At 37.9% G+C, this 16,191-nt stretch overlaps 1 protein-coding gene across 1 annotated transcript; it reads right to left on the bottom strand.

Moving 5' to 3' along the window:
- Positions 1-6,425: 6,425 nt before the first annotated feature.
- LOC143122088 (CD5 antigen-like) lies at positions 6,426-15,871 on the bottom strand. Its single transcript, XM_076282891.1, has 9 exons — positions 15,754-15,871; positions 10,230-10,380; positions 9,109-9,138; positions 8,578-8,892; positions 8,234-8,497; positions 7,702-8,007; positions 7,361-7,624; positions 7,142-7,237; positions 6,426-6,809 (listed from the first exon to the last, which is right to left on the bottom strand). Exons 2-9 carry the CDS (start codon positions 10,282-10,284, stop codon positions 6,709-6,711), a joined length of 1,431 nt encoding a protein of 476 aa, XP_076139006.1. The 5' UTR covers positions 10,285-10,380; positions 15,754-15,871; the 3' UTR covers positions 6,426-6,708.
- Between the last annotated feature and the right edge of the window lie 320 nt (positions 15,872-16,191).

Below are 16,191 nucleotides of genomic sequence, written 5' to 3'. Positions count from 1 at the left end.
TTAATTATAGTGCATGAAAATGCACTATACTGTTCTTCCAAATCGTTTTATTACAGTGCATGAAAATGCACTGTACTGTTCTTCCTAGGCAACAACTTCTTATTATTATTCCGCTTACCACTTTTTACGTACGCTATTTCTCTTGAACAGTTTAACTTAGAAACTTCATTCAAACTTTGTAACGTAGGTATTCAAACGGACCAAGCTGCTATGTCTTTTCAACTTTGAAACTTTTATACTTTTTAAACTATTAAAGAAAAACTTTTTAAAAATCCCCATAGACTTAACATTGCCGATTGTGACATCATAATACGGCCGTTAAGCAATTAGAATCCTATGGCAGGTGTTCAGGCCACCTGCAGCCTCAGGCTTTAAGCATACAATCTGGGTCAATTAAGACTACACATCCTATTCAACTGTTTCCTCTGCCCAAAACTGTTTCAAAATAAAAGTCCTCACTACAATATTTCACTGTTAAACAATTTTATGGAAGCCCGTTTGCGCCACATAAAAAGAAATATTCTGATCTATTATATCTCATTATTGTGAGATACTATGTCATTATTGTGAGATAGTATCTCGTTAGCAACTATTGGCCTAAATAATTTAACCATTTCAATTATCAACCTATTTAACTATTCAGTCATTCCAACTATATTAAACCTTATCTACCAAGCAAATAATTTAACCATATGAACTCATCATATTTTTGCATTTTCATGCACTGTATTTCCTTCAGGAAATGCTTTTCTAGTTCACATCCTCTTTCTGCTGTAGCTTTTCCTCAGTTCTTTCAACGCCTCTATTTTAATGTCTATGATTGTACATTTCTGGTTAATAAATGCCTTCTTGATAACAGGATTTCAGACAACCCTTTTGAATTGTAAATTAACTTTTTCCTTGAATATGATAGAATACATTATTTGGGTTTGAGCACAGGTGAAACTGTTCTGTGGCGATTTTTGTATTTTGCAAGAACTACACTGTGAATGTAGTGAATGTTCTCTTATTTATTTTTTTGAGCAGTGCATTTTATACATCGAAACACATGAACTTGATCATACTAAACAACATGTTTCTTTATTAAAAAACACCTCAAGTTACAGGGAAAAACACTATTTCATTAGTACGTGTGTTCATGTGTTGAATTGAACACCCATTAAAATCAAGCTACAAATGGATGAGAACTGTAAATGTAAATTATTTTTAGTTCAAATAATGTCACATCAGTTTCGAAAGGGTATAACATCCTGTTCTATTAGCACTTTTAAATATGGCATGTACAGGAAAGTAAAAAAAAAGTTCAGAAAGTTTCCCATATCTTGTCATTGTTTTTCCAAGTCCAAGTACCTTTAAACAATCGAAAGGTTATCCTTGAGGAAAAACACAATCAGAATTAGCTGAGAATAGAGTGAGTAGAGTCCTTGACATCTCCAGCGTGGGTGAGAATCTGTCAGTGTTGTTTGATGTAAAGTGCATGGCTTCCACCTTTTTATCTGACCACATTGTCAACTGGTTCGGTGGGTGTTACAAGCTATAACCAACTAGATGTACCACATTATGCTGCAGGAATATAATATATGACTGCTGCACGGTGGACTAACCAAAGAAATTAATTCATGCTTCTAAACTTCTCTTCATCCCCTATCTACAACTCCTTGTAGACCACAAGTCTTACATTCTCTCCCCTTGTTTGTTCAATTATTGTGGAAGCTCACATTTGTTTGCTCATACATGTACATTTAATAAAATGTTCACATTTTGTACAAATATATATGTGTTCTAAAGCCACACTCATCCTCATATTCTGTACAAGGTCTGATATTACACAATGCTTTGCAGTATGACTAGACTTTTACCATAGTGTGTGTGTGTGTGTGTGTGTGTGTGTTTATCCTTATGTGGCAACTATTATGCATCGCTGTGCCTTATTGTCTAGATTTGTTACCTGACAAAGCCATAGAGCTTAGTGCACACACACTTGTGATAAGGCTACCCTGGCTAATGGAATGTAACTAACTATTTCATGTTTGTCAAATAGTTATCCATAATCTCGATTTAGGGAGTTAATCTCTCTATCAAACCAATTAAGGGGGCAAGAGCGCTCTGTTGTTATCGGTCCACTTCTCTGCATTGCACTGTCTGCCAATGGAAAGCTGAATGTAGTGTGGTACAGTAGTGTCTTCAATAGGCCTAAGGACAACATCTGGAAATGAAATATTATCCAAACTTGTTATGGTCAGCCTCAGCCTCAGTGTCAGGAAGTATAACGAGTGTAACGAATTGCTTTACTGCATTCAAATACACATACACGCCAGGCACCGGCTAGAAAAAGGTAGCGATGGAGTTTCTCAGACATTCGTCATGACAGAGCAAGCAAAAAATAAGCAAAAACCGAAAAAAATAGTAAGGAAATTGCCAATACTGCATAGTTTACCTTTAAAGCAACACTATGGAATTATTTGCACCTTTTTGAGTTGTGATTTTATCAGGAGAGTCTTTTCGCATCATCTTCAAATTCATTTTGATGGAATATGATGATGTCATGTGACGGACAGATAAGCAAATGTGTCGCTCCCACTAGCCACAGCAGATGATCACAGTTCGGTATTCCAGGGGGGATTTTTGTGCAGTCTGACTCCTTTTTCACTAAGTAAGAAAGTAAAGTAAGTAAAATTTATTTATAAGGCACATTTAAAATACAGTGTACACTGACCAAAGTGCCGTACAAAGTAAAGTTGATATGGCAGTTGACTGGACAGTGTGGTCTTTTTATGTGCAATCTGACTCCTCTTTCACTATAGTTGATATGGCAGTTTACTGAACAGTACTCTCTTTTTAAGTGCAATCTGACTCCTCTTTCACTATAGTTGATATGGCAGTTTACTGAACAGTACTCTCTTTTTAAGTGCAATCTGACTCCTCTTTCACTATAGCTGATATGGCAGTTTACTGAGCAGTACTCTCTTTTTAAGTGCAATCTGACTCCTCTTTCACTATAGCTGATATGGCAGTTGACTGAACAGTACTCTCTTTTTAAGTGCAATCTGACTCCTCTTTCACTATAGCTGATATGGCAGTTTACTGAACAGTACTCTCTTTTTAAGTGCAATCTGACTCCTCTTTCACTATAGCTGATAAGGCAGTTGACTGAACAGTACTCTCTTTTTAAGTGCAATCTGACTCCTCTTTCACTATAGCTGATATGGCAGTTGACTGAACAGTACTCTCTTTTTAAGTGCAATCTGACTCCTCTTTCACTATAGCTGATAAGGCAGTTCAGTGGACGGTACAGATCTTGCATGAAACAGGGCCAGAGAAGCCCCTGCATGGCTGCAGTGTGTAGATTGGGGCTGGGCTCAGCTCTGATGTACAGTAGTAGACTTGAATGACAGAATAACGGAGTACAGGACATGGGCTGACCACCACGATGAGCCCAGCTGTCATGGGCACGTGCTGCTTTCTGGAAAATCAGAACAGGAAGTCAAGACAACACAAGTGGATAAAAAAATGAACTGCAGCCATGAACATTAAAAATGTATGATCATATACAGAGATATGCTGCCACCTAGAGTTAAAACCAGAGGTAAAAATATGACTGAAAATCGTGTTAATTGTGAGTTTGTGAAAAACAGGACTATGAAGTCTAGTTAACTCTTCTTCCAAGAATTCTTAAAGCAACACCAAAGAGTTTTTTGTACCTTAAAATAATGTTTCCAAAATCGTTTTGGTAGTTCATCAACTCGTAACAGGGTGAACGGCACTTTCTGCATTCGCTTCACGGCCCTCTATCGGCTATAACCGCACTATGTAAGTTTGACGGATCGGGTAGCGAATCTGTAGTTCGATAGCCTAGAAATCTAGACGCACCCTAGCGGCGGCAAATTAATTTGCTCAGCTTGTACGTCTAGTATCGAACCATAGGAATTTCTATTGGCTTAACACCGTGGATGACGGCCAATCACAGCGCTCTATTTCGTTAGAGAGTCTTAAGGCGGGCTTAACAGGATAACGACATCCTGCGACGGTGAACAACAAGGAAGGTGGCTATGGCAAACGAAGAACGGTTGTTTGAATCGGCGTTGGCGTCAACTTTGGAGGAGTTGGACTTGTGCTTTTCTTTGAAAGTAGATCAACACAATGCACTTAAGTCATTCCTTTCGAAGAAGGATGTATTTGCCGTTTTGCCGACCGGATACGGATATGGTCGTAGCGATGGCCTATTGCATGCCTAAGCAGTTTGAAAGACAATTCTCTGCCCGCCCCTTGGATTAAGCGAGGTGAATGATTCGATGCCAGACTATACATGTCAATGATATAGGATGGCCCGCCAGGCTAGTAGTTCGATGGAATGAGACATGAGAAACTACAAATTTTACTTGCATCTGATGTTGCAATACATCGTACTTTCATAAAATCATGCAACATATTCTACCTTGTCTGTGGACATTGTTATTTGCAAAGCCGGTGCTGGATAAACAAATAGTGCGTGCGACAGAAGAAAAGTTCTTTGGTGTTGCCTTAATGCAGCACTTTGGTGCTCATGCATATGATGATGATTCCTTGCCATTTGTTTAGCCTCAACTAATACAATGCACTGATGTCCCTTCAGCGAATACCTATAAACTAATTTGTGTTTGTATGTTATGAATATCTCAAAACATGCGGATTTTTTCCATGAACAACAACACTGCCAGTTAAAACCAACCAAACCAATTCCAATGAATTCATGCAATGTTGTAGTACATTTCTTAACAGCACATTCCATCAACAGCAATGGCTGGACCATCCTCTTCCAGGCTTTCACCCATGTCATTTCAGCTGTCTCTGGCACACAATGTAAACAATAGCATCTCTCAGTATTTGTGCAGCAATGCTCTTGTTTTCCTAAATGAGCTTCCTCTTCCTCTTCTGCCTCTCCAGGGCTTTCCTTCGAGGCCAAACTGCTGCAGATGTTCAAAGACAAACACTAGCACAGGTCCTTAAAGACAAACACTCTTGACATTACAACTACCATTGTAATAACTACCATTATTATTATTATTATTATTATTAATAATAATAATAATAATAATAATAATAATAATGAGAAAATCTTGACTTTGTGGGCAAAACACAATGGCCCTCATTTACAAAACTAACGTAGGCCTACAGCATAAAACAGGCGGAGGATAGCGGGAAAGCTGAATGGCATTTATTAATCTGGGGGGCAAGTTTTTGAGGCGGCATACGGTGCAGCATCGGCGGAGGATTGGAAAGTTGGACAGTTTAATTAATGGAATATCTTGGACCTAAAACTCTTCTAGCACATTTGTAGCCTACTTTCCATAATGTAGCCTTATATGTTGACACATCTGATGGCTTAGGATAGCCAACTGTGGAGAGAATTAGCCTATACTTTAGCTTAGCGCAACAGTCATAAATGATTTTGTTTTTCTAGGGACAAATGGCAGATGTCATATGGTTTTGTAATGAATGTATCTGTAGTATGATGTGATGTGAAACTTAACAAACACACATTTATTTCAGAGATATGCTGCCACCTTAGGGGGAGGGGGAGGGGGGGGATAATTAAACCATTATATTCTAATGTTAAAATGTTAATTATACATATTTTCACCACCTACTTTCATTGTCGCTGTCTGCGCTTAATTTGTCTGGACCACGAGACTCCCTATCAACAGGGAAATACAATCAGAATTTTGGAACAGGTGGGGATCAAAATGGGCAGGATCGAAGTTCTAGCAATATCAGTGAGACATAACACAGATATTGAAGGTATGAAGATAGGACAATAAACACATAAATTAACAATACAAATAAATAAACAATATTCAAAATATGCAATAGTTTATTTAGCTTCATCAGAGGAATCGACACAAACTGATGAATATTATTGAAGAATAAAGCAAAGTTAGTCTGGATACAAACTAAATGAAAATAAATGTGAAACTGTACAATTGGAAAACAAATGAATGAAATGTTGAAAGATCATTACAACTTTAAATGGGACACACAGATGATAAAATACTTGCATATCAACATTTGTCAGAATTTAGAAGAACAATTATTATGTTGTAGAACATAAAATAAGACAGAATGTGAATAGATGGAAATTACAAGATTGGGGAATCAATAAAAGTGATGGTGCTCCTACAACTCTGATTTCATTATCAAATTACAATACTAAAATCTGTCTTTACTACTAATGAAAACTTTGTAATTTTTATTTGGAAAAAACAAAAACTAACTGTAAGTTATTAACATAACAAAACGGAGAAGGAGGCTTAGGTGTACGAAATATTCAAAATGATTACAAAATTCTGACAATAATGGATAAATGATTACAAATTCTGACAATAAAGTGGATGAAAGGCAGAATGGATTAATATAAAAAGAGGACAAAAAATCATATAATATTTTCTTTTCTTGTAATTTTGGGAATAAGTAGAGAGATTTGTAAAGTAAATTTTTTATATATAGGTATCTCTGAAGCCAGAAAACTCTTAGCAAGAATCACATCAACAGACAGAACATTTTACACATAACAGCAATGAAGCAATTGTACATGGGAACAACAAATCAACTGACTCTTACAGTCAGAAATAACATAGAAGGTTTGAGTAAAATATATCCCAAAGATACACTGAGTAAATCTACATGTTATTCTAATAATATGGTGACGGATATTGTGCAGCTCTTCTACGTTCATATTTCTTCCAGGTCACCAGTGTCTTCCCCACGATCCCTCTGGTCAGTAGGCATGACTGTGTTCATATGGATCTTCTCATCTTCATCAGGTGACCCATCTAGTTCATAACGAAATCCATTATGTTATGGTTATGGTTATGGTAATGGAATTTAGCAGACACTTTTGTCCAGAGCGACTTACAAAATAATACAATACAATAGTTAGAATTTAACAGATTGCATTTGCAGAATCTGTTCAAATGGAGTATGAGACAACATCCTTAATACATAAGTTGAGAAAACTGGTTCAGGTTAATTATCATTTCAGTCAACATTTCAATGGTTAACGTTTATGGTTTAGTATTTCAAGTGTTACATGGCAATTCATGAGACAACGACATAGTGTACATGTAATAGATTTATTCAATTAATGAGATGATTTCTGACTCACTGTGCTGACAAAAAACTTTCTTCACCAGGTAGAGGATGGCAGGGATCACCAACCGTAGGAACAAATTTCTATTCACTCCAGGTGTAATGATGGATGCTGGAAAAGGAAAAGGAAATTACAATCTCATAACATGGCTGTTTTTTTAACCTACGGTATTTACCAAGTTATTTCCTTCACATTATCATTGTGTGCCTGGTTAGCTGACAACTCTTTACTCACCTACAGTGATGTTAATGGACCTGCTATGAGTAGAGTAGGAGGAGTAGGCACATGTGTAACTGCCCTGGTGATAGGAGTCCACATTAGACAGAGTAAACGTAGCGTTGCTCTGGTAGGAACTAAGAGCCTTTGAATTTACGTTAACTCCATTTCTGTACAGAAATAAGTTTCCATTGCACTGGTTTGCACTTGTAGAACATCTGATCTGAACAGTTTCTCCAGCTGAGACTGCTGAGTATGAGGAGATGAGAGAGATGGAGGGACCTGGAAATGGAAAAGAGCCATTTTCACAAAGATTCACTTTGTTTGCTTTTTCAGCAAGTTTAGTTTTACAAACTCACCTTCCATGGAACACACCACCCCTGCATCCTTATGATGGCGACAGTTATGGGTGCTGTTGTAGGAGCACTGGAGAGACTGTTCAATACCAGAGCATGCAACATCACCCATCCAAACCTCTCCAGTCCCTGCACCATAGTAGGCTGACCCGGGGGCACAAACAGCAGTGCCACACCCCAGCTGTCTGCACACCACCTCAGTATCACTCATGTCCCAGTCATCATCACACACAGTTCCCCACTGGTTAGAGAGATACACCTCCACTCGACCTGAGCACCCACTGGTCCCATTCACCAGCCTGGCAGTGACTATAAGAAATACAACAGACACAACAGTCATAGCCAATGCAACTATGGCTAAATAGACTTGGCTCATGTAGTGCAACTGGAAAAGAAGTGCAGAGTAGTGTGCAACCAGACAATACAGAAAAAAACATAATACAACTCATAACCATGGCTGTTTTTTACCTATTTACCCAGTTATTTCATTCACTTTACCATTGTGTGCCTGGTTAGCTGACACCTCTTTACTCACCTACAGTGATGCTAATGGACCTGCTATGAGTAGAGGAGGAGGAGTAGGCACATGTGTAACTGCCCTGATGAGAGGAGTCCACATTAGACAGAGTAAACGTAGCACTGCTCTGGGAGGAATTAAGAGACTTTGAATTCACGTTAGCTCCATTTCTGAACAGAAGTAAGTTGCCAGTGCACTGGTATGCACTCCTAGAACAGCTGATCTGAACAGTTTCTCCAGCTGAGACTGCTGAGTATGAGGAAATGAGAGAGATGGAGGGACCTGGAAATGGAAAAGAGCCATTTTCACAAAGATTCACTTTGTTTGCTTTTTCAGCAAGTTTACTAAATTAATGTACTCACCTGCCATGGAACACACCACCCCTGCATCCTGATGATGGGTACAGTTATGGGTGCTGTTGTAGGAGCACTGGGTCAGAGACTGTTCAATACCAGAGCATGCAACATCACCCATCCAAACCTCTCCAGTCCCTGCACCATAGTAGGCTGACCCGGGGGCACAAACAGCAGTGCCACACCCCAGCTGTCTGCACACCACCTCAGCATCACTCATGTCCCAGTCATCATCACACACAGTTCCCCACTGGTTAGAGAGATACACCTCCACTCGACCTGAGCACCCACTGGTCCCATTCACCAGCCTGATCTGGGCAGCTACTAAGAAATACAACAGACACAACACTCATAGCCAATGCATGACTATCAAATGCCATTATGCCATCATGGTGGATGGATATCTTTATGGTTGGAAAAACACTGTGCAAGACGTTTAGATGTGAGATGTTTACAATTTTATTGCAATACAGTATAAGCTCATGCAATTCTGAGAAGGATCTTTGAGGTTGTGTAATCTTTGGGAAATATTTCACTTACCAGGTACTGAGGGGACATTGAAAGAAAGAACTGAAGAGAGAAACAAACCCACACATGTACAGTATATCATGTGAACATGAGTAAAATCAGATGTGATGTTTGTTGAATGTATGTTTACACATAACGATATATTCACACAGACATACAACTGCCTGCAAGTGACATAAATACAGTAAAGTCTCAATTTGTAATGACTCTGTTGGTCAAATTTCACATAATCCTTATTTCAACTGACATACAATCTTATTGTCCTATGGCCATGCAGCATGTTCTGATAAATGAGTGGTGTCTTATGCAGAAGTGTTAGTTTGTGCAGTGCAGTCTGGTTTGTGCTGTTGCTTATGATTATAATTATAAGGATAGAACACAGACCTCAACAATGCAGTCATAAAGTTGAACCGTAATGAAAACCCAATTTGAATTGAAATGTTGAAAAGTTGAAATCCAGATGAATGTTATAAATGTAGGCTATCTCATCTATTTTTGTGATAACATTTCTTGTGGCCTGTATAGTCAGCCTGCGTGAACCCAGACGAACCTGCTAGCAAATTTGAATTAGCTCTGCAGGTCAGCTTGGAAAGGATATTAATGCCCATTTCTGAATCACCAAAACCCCTAGATCTGATCACTTACCTTCAACACAAACAGTAGCAGCGCTGATGGTGACAGTGTTAAATAGATATGGTCATGTATTTACTTTGGAATTGAGTGCAACTGCATTTAACACAAACAATGGCAGCGCTGATGGTGATCTATCTATTTAAAACATCTGTGTTTACCGCATGTCTGAAAATATTTGGTAAGAGTGTAATGCACCTATTTAAGTTTAATTTCATTGCAGGTTACACCCCTGGAAGTCGTAAAATGGTTCAGAAGTTTGGAAACAAACATCAATCCATTTCAGATGGACCTGCAGAGCACATTTGCTAACAGGTTCATCTGGGTTCACCCAGACTACTGCATAGTGGAATTCAGGAGAAAACTCTTAAAAGTATCCCATAATTTCCCACTGCTGTTTTCAGACACTCCTTAGTATGTTCATATTGATGGAATTCTTTACTTTACTTCACTTTACACATTCAGATTAAGAGAAATGAGTTTAATGCTACCTCGTAACCTACCTGAGAGAAGAGCGAGCACAGCCATCAACATCTCCGTCTTTGATGAGAATTTCATGAAATTAACAGGTCTTCCTCTTTCTTAGTTCCTTTTAGTCTCTTTAGGCCAGATCGCATTCGCCCGTGGTCAAGTAAGTTGTAAAACATTAGTAGCCTATGTTAAAACGGTATGTCAGCAAATGTCATCTTAGAGCCACTAAAAACACTGTCATACATAGTCTATTTTAACCAGACTGCATTCACCTGTGGTCAAGTAAGTAATTTGTCAGCAAAGGTCCAACATATGTCAGCAAACACCATTAAAAAACTGTCATACACTAAACCAGTGGTTTTCAAAGTATCACCTAAGAACACAATTGGCTCTCCAAGTATCACCATTATGGCCGGCATTAGTGTAGGCTAGTGTAGTGTTTTGTCAAGTAAGACAAAAACTAGCTTAAATTGAACTTCAGTGATTGTTTAAGGATTTTGTATTATAAATATTTTGAATTTGAAGAGATTATTTAGTCTTTATAAAAACACATCTCAGAGACATTAAAGAGAGTCCACGTACTACAGTTTGAGAACCACTGCAATAAACAATACATGTCTTTTAGAAAGTGTTGTCTGACTGATTACAATATTTCTCAAAATAAATATACCTCAAAAAAACAACAGAAACCACTTGCATTTACATATGACATTCTTTTTTTCAAATGTACAGCATGTTATTGTGGAAAACCGCATTCGTTTTTTAATGAAACAGTATGCAACAATTTGCCATATGCAATTTGCCATTTGCTGTTATTAGGAAAGTATGGTTTATCAGGAAAACAGTTTTGTCATCATCTTCAAATTAATTTTGATGGAAGTGATCCAGTGATCCTGGGAGAGCCTCTACCGCGCCATTCAGACAGGCCAGCAACCAGTTTTACACCAGCGTGTCTGTAGCCTGTTCTGTATTTCTTTGTACATGTGATAACCCCTCCAGTGCCAGCGAGCTGTTTGTTGATGTTACAACCAGTCTGATGTATGCTTGTCTGTTACAACCAGTCTGATGTATGCTTGTCTGTGCAACATGGTTGACCAAACAAATTCATGAGCGAGTTAGTAGCCTGCTACAGGCTCAACATTGCAAATGCCAAACCCAGTGCCAAACATTCCATTATAGCACATTGGACATCTTAAAAACGGCAAAGAAAGTAAATTATTCCTATACTAATTGACGGATAAATTACATAGATAGTCATTTTCACAATATACAAGTTTCAAGTCGTTTTTTCAGATTTGATCTCATTGATGTCATGTGCTATAAAAGCACATTCATTCAAGTTTCTATCTTGTTTAGTCTAAAAGATACACGTAAGTGCTTAAATAGATTTCACCTAGTGGTGGCCATATTGAGTTGATTATATTATGAGGTGATTATGGGACATTTCTTAATTGGGCACAAGGCAGTTTGGAATTCAGAACCTCTCAAAGAGACTTAGTACTTTCTTGTAAAATCAGTTGATTTAATTTTAGAAGAGTTTGACTTATTTTAAAGCAAATTGATCTGCCAGCGAGTTAAGCAAATCCTTTTCCTAAAAACAAGCAAATTTGGCTGCCAATGCATTGAGCTAATTTGCTCAATATGAATACAATATGAATACTATGCCCCCCCCCCCCCCCCCCCCCTATTTCCAATGACAAGCCCCATGAAATAATCCCTTGCAGAAAATTGGGGAAAATTTTACATTTCTTGGGTATGGATTGGTTTTACAGCTACAAATCATCCTACAGTTACAAATATTTTACCATTACAAATTTAGTCTGCATTTACAAATCAGTGCTGCAGGTGCACAGACAAAAGTGTCTCATATGTATTGTAGATGTATGTGTCAGGATTTGTAAATGTAAAACTTAACAAAAAAAAGACTTAACAAAATAAATGATGAGAACAATTTTCAGCATTACCCATATGTCCGTCACTTACAAATATATTCTTCACCTATAAACTGTACGGTTACATGTCTTTCAATACGAATCTATTCTGCCTGCGAATCTCAAATCTACAGATCACAAGTAATTATGATACTGTTCTGTTGCTTTCCGGTTGAATAGCTAATGGTGATGTTCAGGTTTGGTTAGTCAATATTTTAGAGCAACACTCACTACAGTGGCGCATTGCATTCACATTCACACAATGCATTCGCATTCACAATTTTTTTTTTTTTTTAAAAACATAGTCCAGTATTTCTTTCTAAATTGAAATGAAGTTGTCTGGACTGGACTATTTTTTTAAATAAAAAAAAAAACGGCGACAAAATTGTGAATTTCCAGAGCGTGTTACTCCACACTCAGCAATCGACTCCTATGGACTTTCCCCTGAAGATGGCAGCAAAGATGGCAACAAAGATGGCAACATTTCCAGAAAGGTACTGGCTTGATGAAATTCATTCTGGACTCTCTATCCGACCACATAAAGACCTCGGGATACTTCGGTTTGGCTTTAGGGACCCTCTACTCACTACCACGTAAGTGTAATGTTGTTTGGAACTGTAGAAGAGGTATAAAAATAGCGTTTTGTAGCGGCGAAATGACATGCCCGCGTCACTTCCAGGCTAACGAGTTTTAACTAAAAATGGTAACATCGAACTTTCTCAAAACACATCCGAATGACATGATTTGGATGTCAACTCAACGTACTCCCAATCATCCGTAAATTGATCTAAAGTGCATTTTACTCCGGATAATTCCTTTAAGTGGCATGAAAAATAAGCCTGTGAAATCGCCAACAACCCCAAAGCAAAGCTTCTATAGGCTAGAAATCGAAACTCAATCAGGCCAATGAAATCGTGTATAGAGTCGTTAGGTGGGCTTAACATAATGATTGATGGCAGAGTTGCAACGGTTTGGCTTGAATTCCCTGCTACTTGAAAACAAATAAGATGGATGTTGCTGTTGGCGAACAGTGTGACACGAGTTAAGCTTTTATTAAGTTGGCAAACGTTTGAACTAGCCAACTAGCTCCGCTGGTGGGAAACGCATGGGACTGCCGCTGTCCTATTGCATGCAGAGGGAATTTGAAAGACAACTGATTATCCCGCCCCTCGGACTGAGCACTGCGAACGGTGAGTGCCCAGACCCTACATTTTAATGTCTGGCTCGTCAGGCTATCTATAGGCTACTCTTTGCCCGAAGACAATACAATGTTGCATGTTACAGTCCTAACCAGTAGGTGGAGGTATACGCATAGGGCTACCTCCATCCACGTTGTCACACACACGCCTATTGTTTATTTTGTGCAACTAGGCTACTTCTTCAAGTGTCATTGATGAGTTAAACAGTCACATTTTTCCTACACGTATTATATTGAGAGAAAATAGTCAGTTGTAAACAAAGAACTTTTCTTATGTAACCCTTTCGTAAATGGACTGAAGTTGGCTCTACATATCTACTTTTATTGATTATGCTAACCGTTCTCTATGCATCTCTATCGGATTTTTCATATACATTAGCCATAAGCTAACACATTAGTTTCTATTCTGTAACTTGAAATGCTAGTCTACATGATTGCTCTTAAACAAAACATCGAAGGAAATAACTGAGATGTACTCTGTTGGTCTGCATAGTTTTACAGTGAATCCTAAGTAAAGGTTTGAAAGGAACTTTAGCTTCAGACTTTCTCTTGGGAAGCTGTTAGGTCTATCTTCTCTAATAGACCATGTCATTGCCTCACACAAGTGGGGGAAGAATTGGAAATGTGTCATAAATCATGATTATCTCGTAATTACGAGATAATTATCTCGTAATTATGAGATAATATGTCATAATTATGAGATACTATCTCGTAATTATGAGATCATTATCTCATAATTATGAGATACTATCTCGTCGTAATTATGAGATAAAATGAGATCATTATCTCATAATTACGAGATAACCTGATTATTTTTTTGTGTGATGTGAATGCAATGCGCCACCGTACATAATGATATTTGTATGATTTATTATTTATTTATTTATTTTGCATTTATTTTTTCTTCTAACTTGCTGTGGCCCCCCTGGCGTCGCCCCAGCCACCACTTTGAAAACCACTGATGTTGGTTGTAGGTTACCTTCCTGTTATCGCTACTGCTGAGAAGCTGCTCACAGCACAACTTGCTACCGCTTGACCGCCGAAACTTGCAGCCTTTGGGGTTTGTGGTAATTCACATCCGTTTCCTGCTGTAGCTTTTCTTCAGTACTCTCAATGCTTCTTTAATGTTTATAATTTCTCTAGATCACTAAACGCTTTCTTAAAAACAGGATCTCAGACAACCCTTAATTTCATGATTGCTTCCATTTTTAGAATTGTAAATGGACTTTTTGAGTATATGATTTGAGAGAAAGTGGAATAGAACATTATGTCCAATATTCCAATATGTGGTTTAATGTTCTGCATTTATCATTAGTGGGTCACTTTGATACTAAAAGTATGATTCTATGTAATGACTGTATGATATCTGTACTGTCCCTGTGTATATCTGTGTGTGACTATGTATTTAGAGATAAGCGGGAATATTATGACTTTGCAGTGTTTCACTGTTCTGCATGGCTGCGTCAGTAGCTATCTGCTCCGGATTGCCAGGTTGCCACTAATCAGAGTCTGATTCAGTGTAGTCCACGTGAGATGGGAAGACCAACGCCATCTCCTGTCAGCCTGGAAGGATACTTAGACCCTTACTATTCCTTGTCTAGTTAGAGCAGCTGATGGATCTTTAGGTGAAGTCATGCTGTCTCTCCCTTGATGCGCATCATTGTAAATAAACTCTGTTCCTGATTTTTCATACTATTGGTCTGACTGGGTCTCTATTAAATCTATGGTATCAAAATTACCATCAGATTGAATATATTCATAAAATATATTTCCCATATAAACGTGAACATGGTCATAATAAACTTTTCTAGATCCAAAGCACCTTAAGGAATAAACACAATTTCCAAGGATGGAGCTGTTGATCTGTACGCAACAAGTGTTGAATTGAACTCCCATTAAAATAAAAATTGATATATCAGAACTGTATTTGAAGAGTTCAGATGCAAAACCTTCTAAGTCCGTTCGACCACTTTTCTTTTAAATGTGCATTTATCCTGTTCGAATAGGGCTTATAATGGCATTCAGTGGCAGCAAGGCATCAAGGCATGTCCGGTTTTGTAGGTTTTTGCCTACAAATCGATATTTCAGACCAGGAAAACAGTGGTATTTAGCAGGTTTGAAGCCAAATTATTTCACGTATACTATGTGTGTATTCACTCACCATCATTATCTCATTTTTTGACGGAGGTAGCATTTAGATGCTTTTGCATCTGAACCCTTATGTAAATCATTAACAGTTTTAATCACATCAGTTTTAAAAGGGTATAACATCCTAGTCTCTTAGTATTGTATTATAAAATATGGTCTGTATGGTAGAGTTAAGAAAAAAAGACAGTCAAGAAAGTGTCCTATATCTTGTCATTGTTTTTCCAAGTCCAACTTCGAGAGGTTATCCATGAACTTGACGATAAACAAAATCAGAATTACCTGAGAAAAGAGTGAGCAGAGTCCTTGACATCTTCAACGTTAGAGGAAATTTAGGAAATGTAAGGCTTTCTTTTTAGTTTTTTACCTGAACACATTCTCATCTGGTTCTGAGTACAGGCTATATTTACCAGCTACAGTAGATGTACCACATAGATAATGGTGCTGCATGGACTAGCCAATGAAAGTAAATCTTGCTTCTTAACTTCCTGCAACTCCTTGTAGACCACAACTCTTACATTCTCTCCCATTTGTTTGCTAATGATCAAAAAACTAATTATCAACTATAGCAGAGTAGCATGGCATACAAGAAGAAATATATAAATGGTGGGTGAATTGACAATTTATTACTAGTAAATCATAAAGGTAGGTGTGACTAATATCACTTAACATTGAATTTAAGGTAAAACTCAGATAGGCATATACTGCTAACAAAGTAAC

Source organism: Alosa pseudoharengus, unplaced genomic scaffold, assembly GCF_046254945.1.
Source record: "Alosa pseudoharengus isolate Yale_2024_CS ecotype anadromous, Long Island Sound unplaced genomic scaffold, YU_APseudo_1.1 YU_APseudo_1.1_scf_13, whole genome shotgun sequence".
NCBI classification, from domain to species: Eukaryota; Metazoa; Chordata; class Actinopteri; order Clupeiformes; family Clupeidae; genus Alosa; species Alosa pseudoharengus.
This window is presented reverse-complemented; position numbering and strand designations above follow the sequence as displayed.

Bases quoted from the DNA above. Each gene is read 5' to 3' on its own strand.
- LOC143122088 (XM_076282891.1), bottom strand. From the start codon at position 10,284: ATGAAATTCTCATCAAAGACGGAGATGTTGATGGCTGTGCTCGCTCTT. The intron at 8,498-8,577 runs GTGAGTACATTA...TTCCATTTCCAG, and splicing joins GGTGGTGTGTTCCATGGCAG to GTCCCTCCATCTCTCTCATT. The intron at 8,008-8,233 runs GTGAGTAAAGAG...TATTTCTTATAG, and splicing joins GTCCATTAGCATCACTGTAG to TCACTGCCAGGCTGGTGAAT.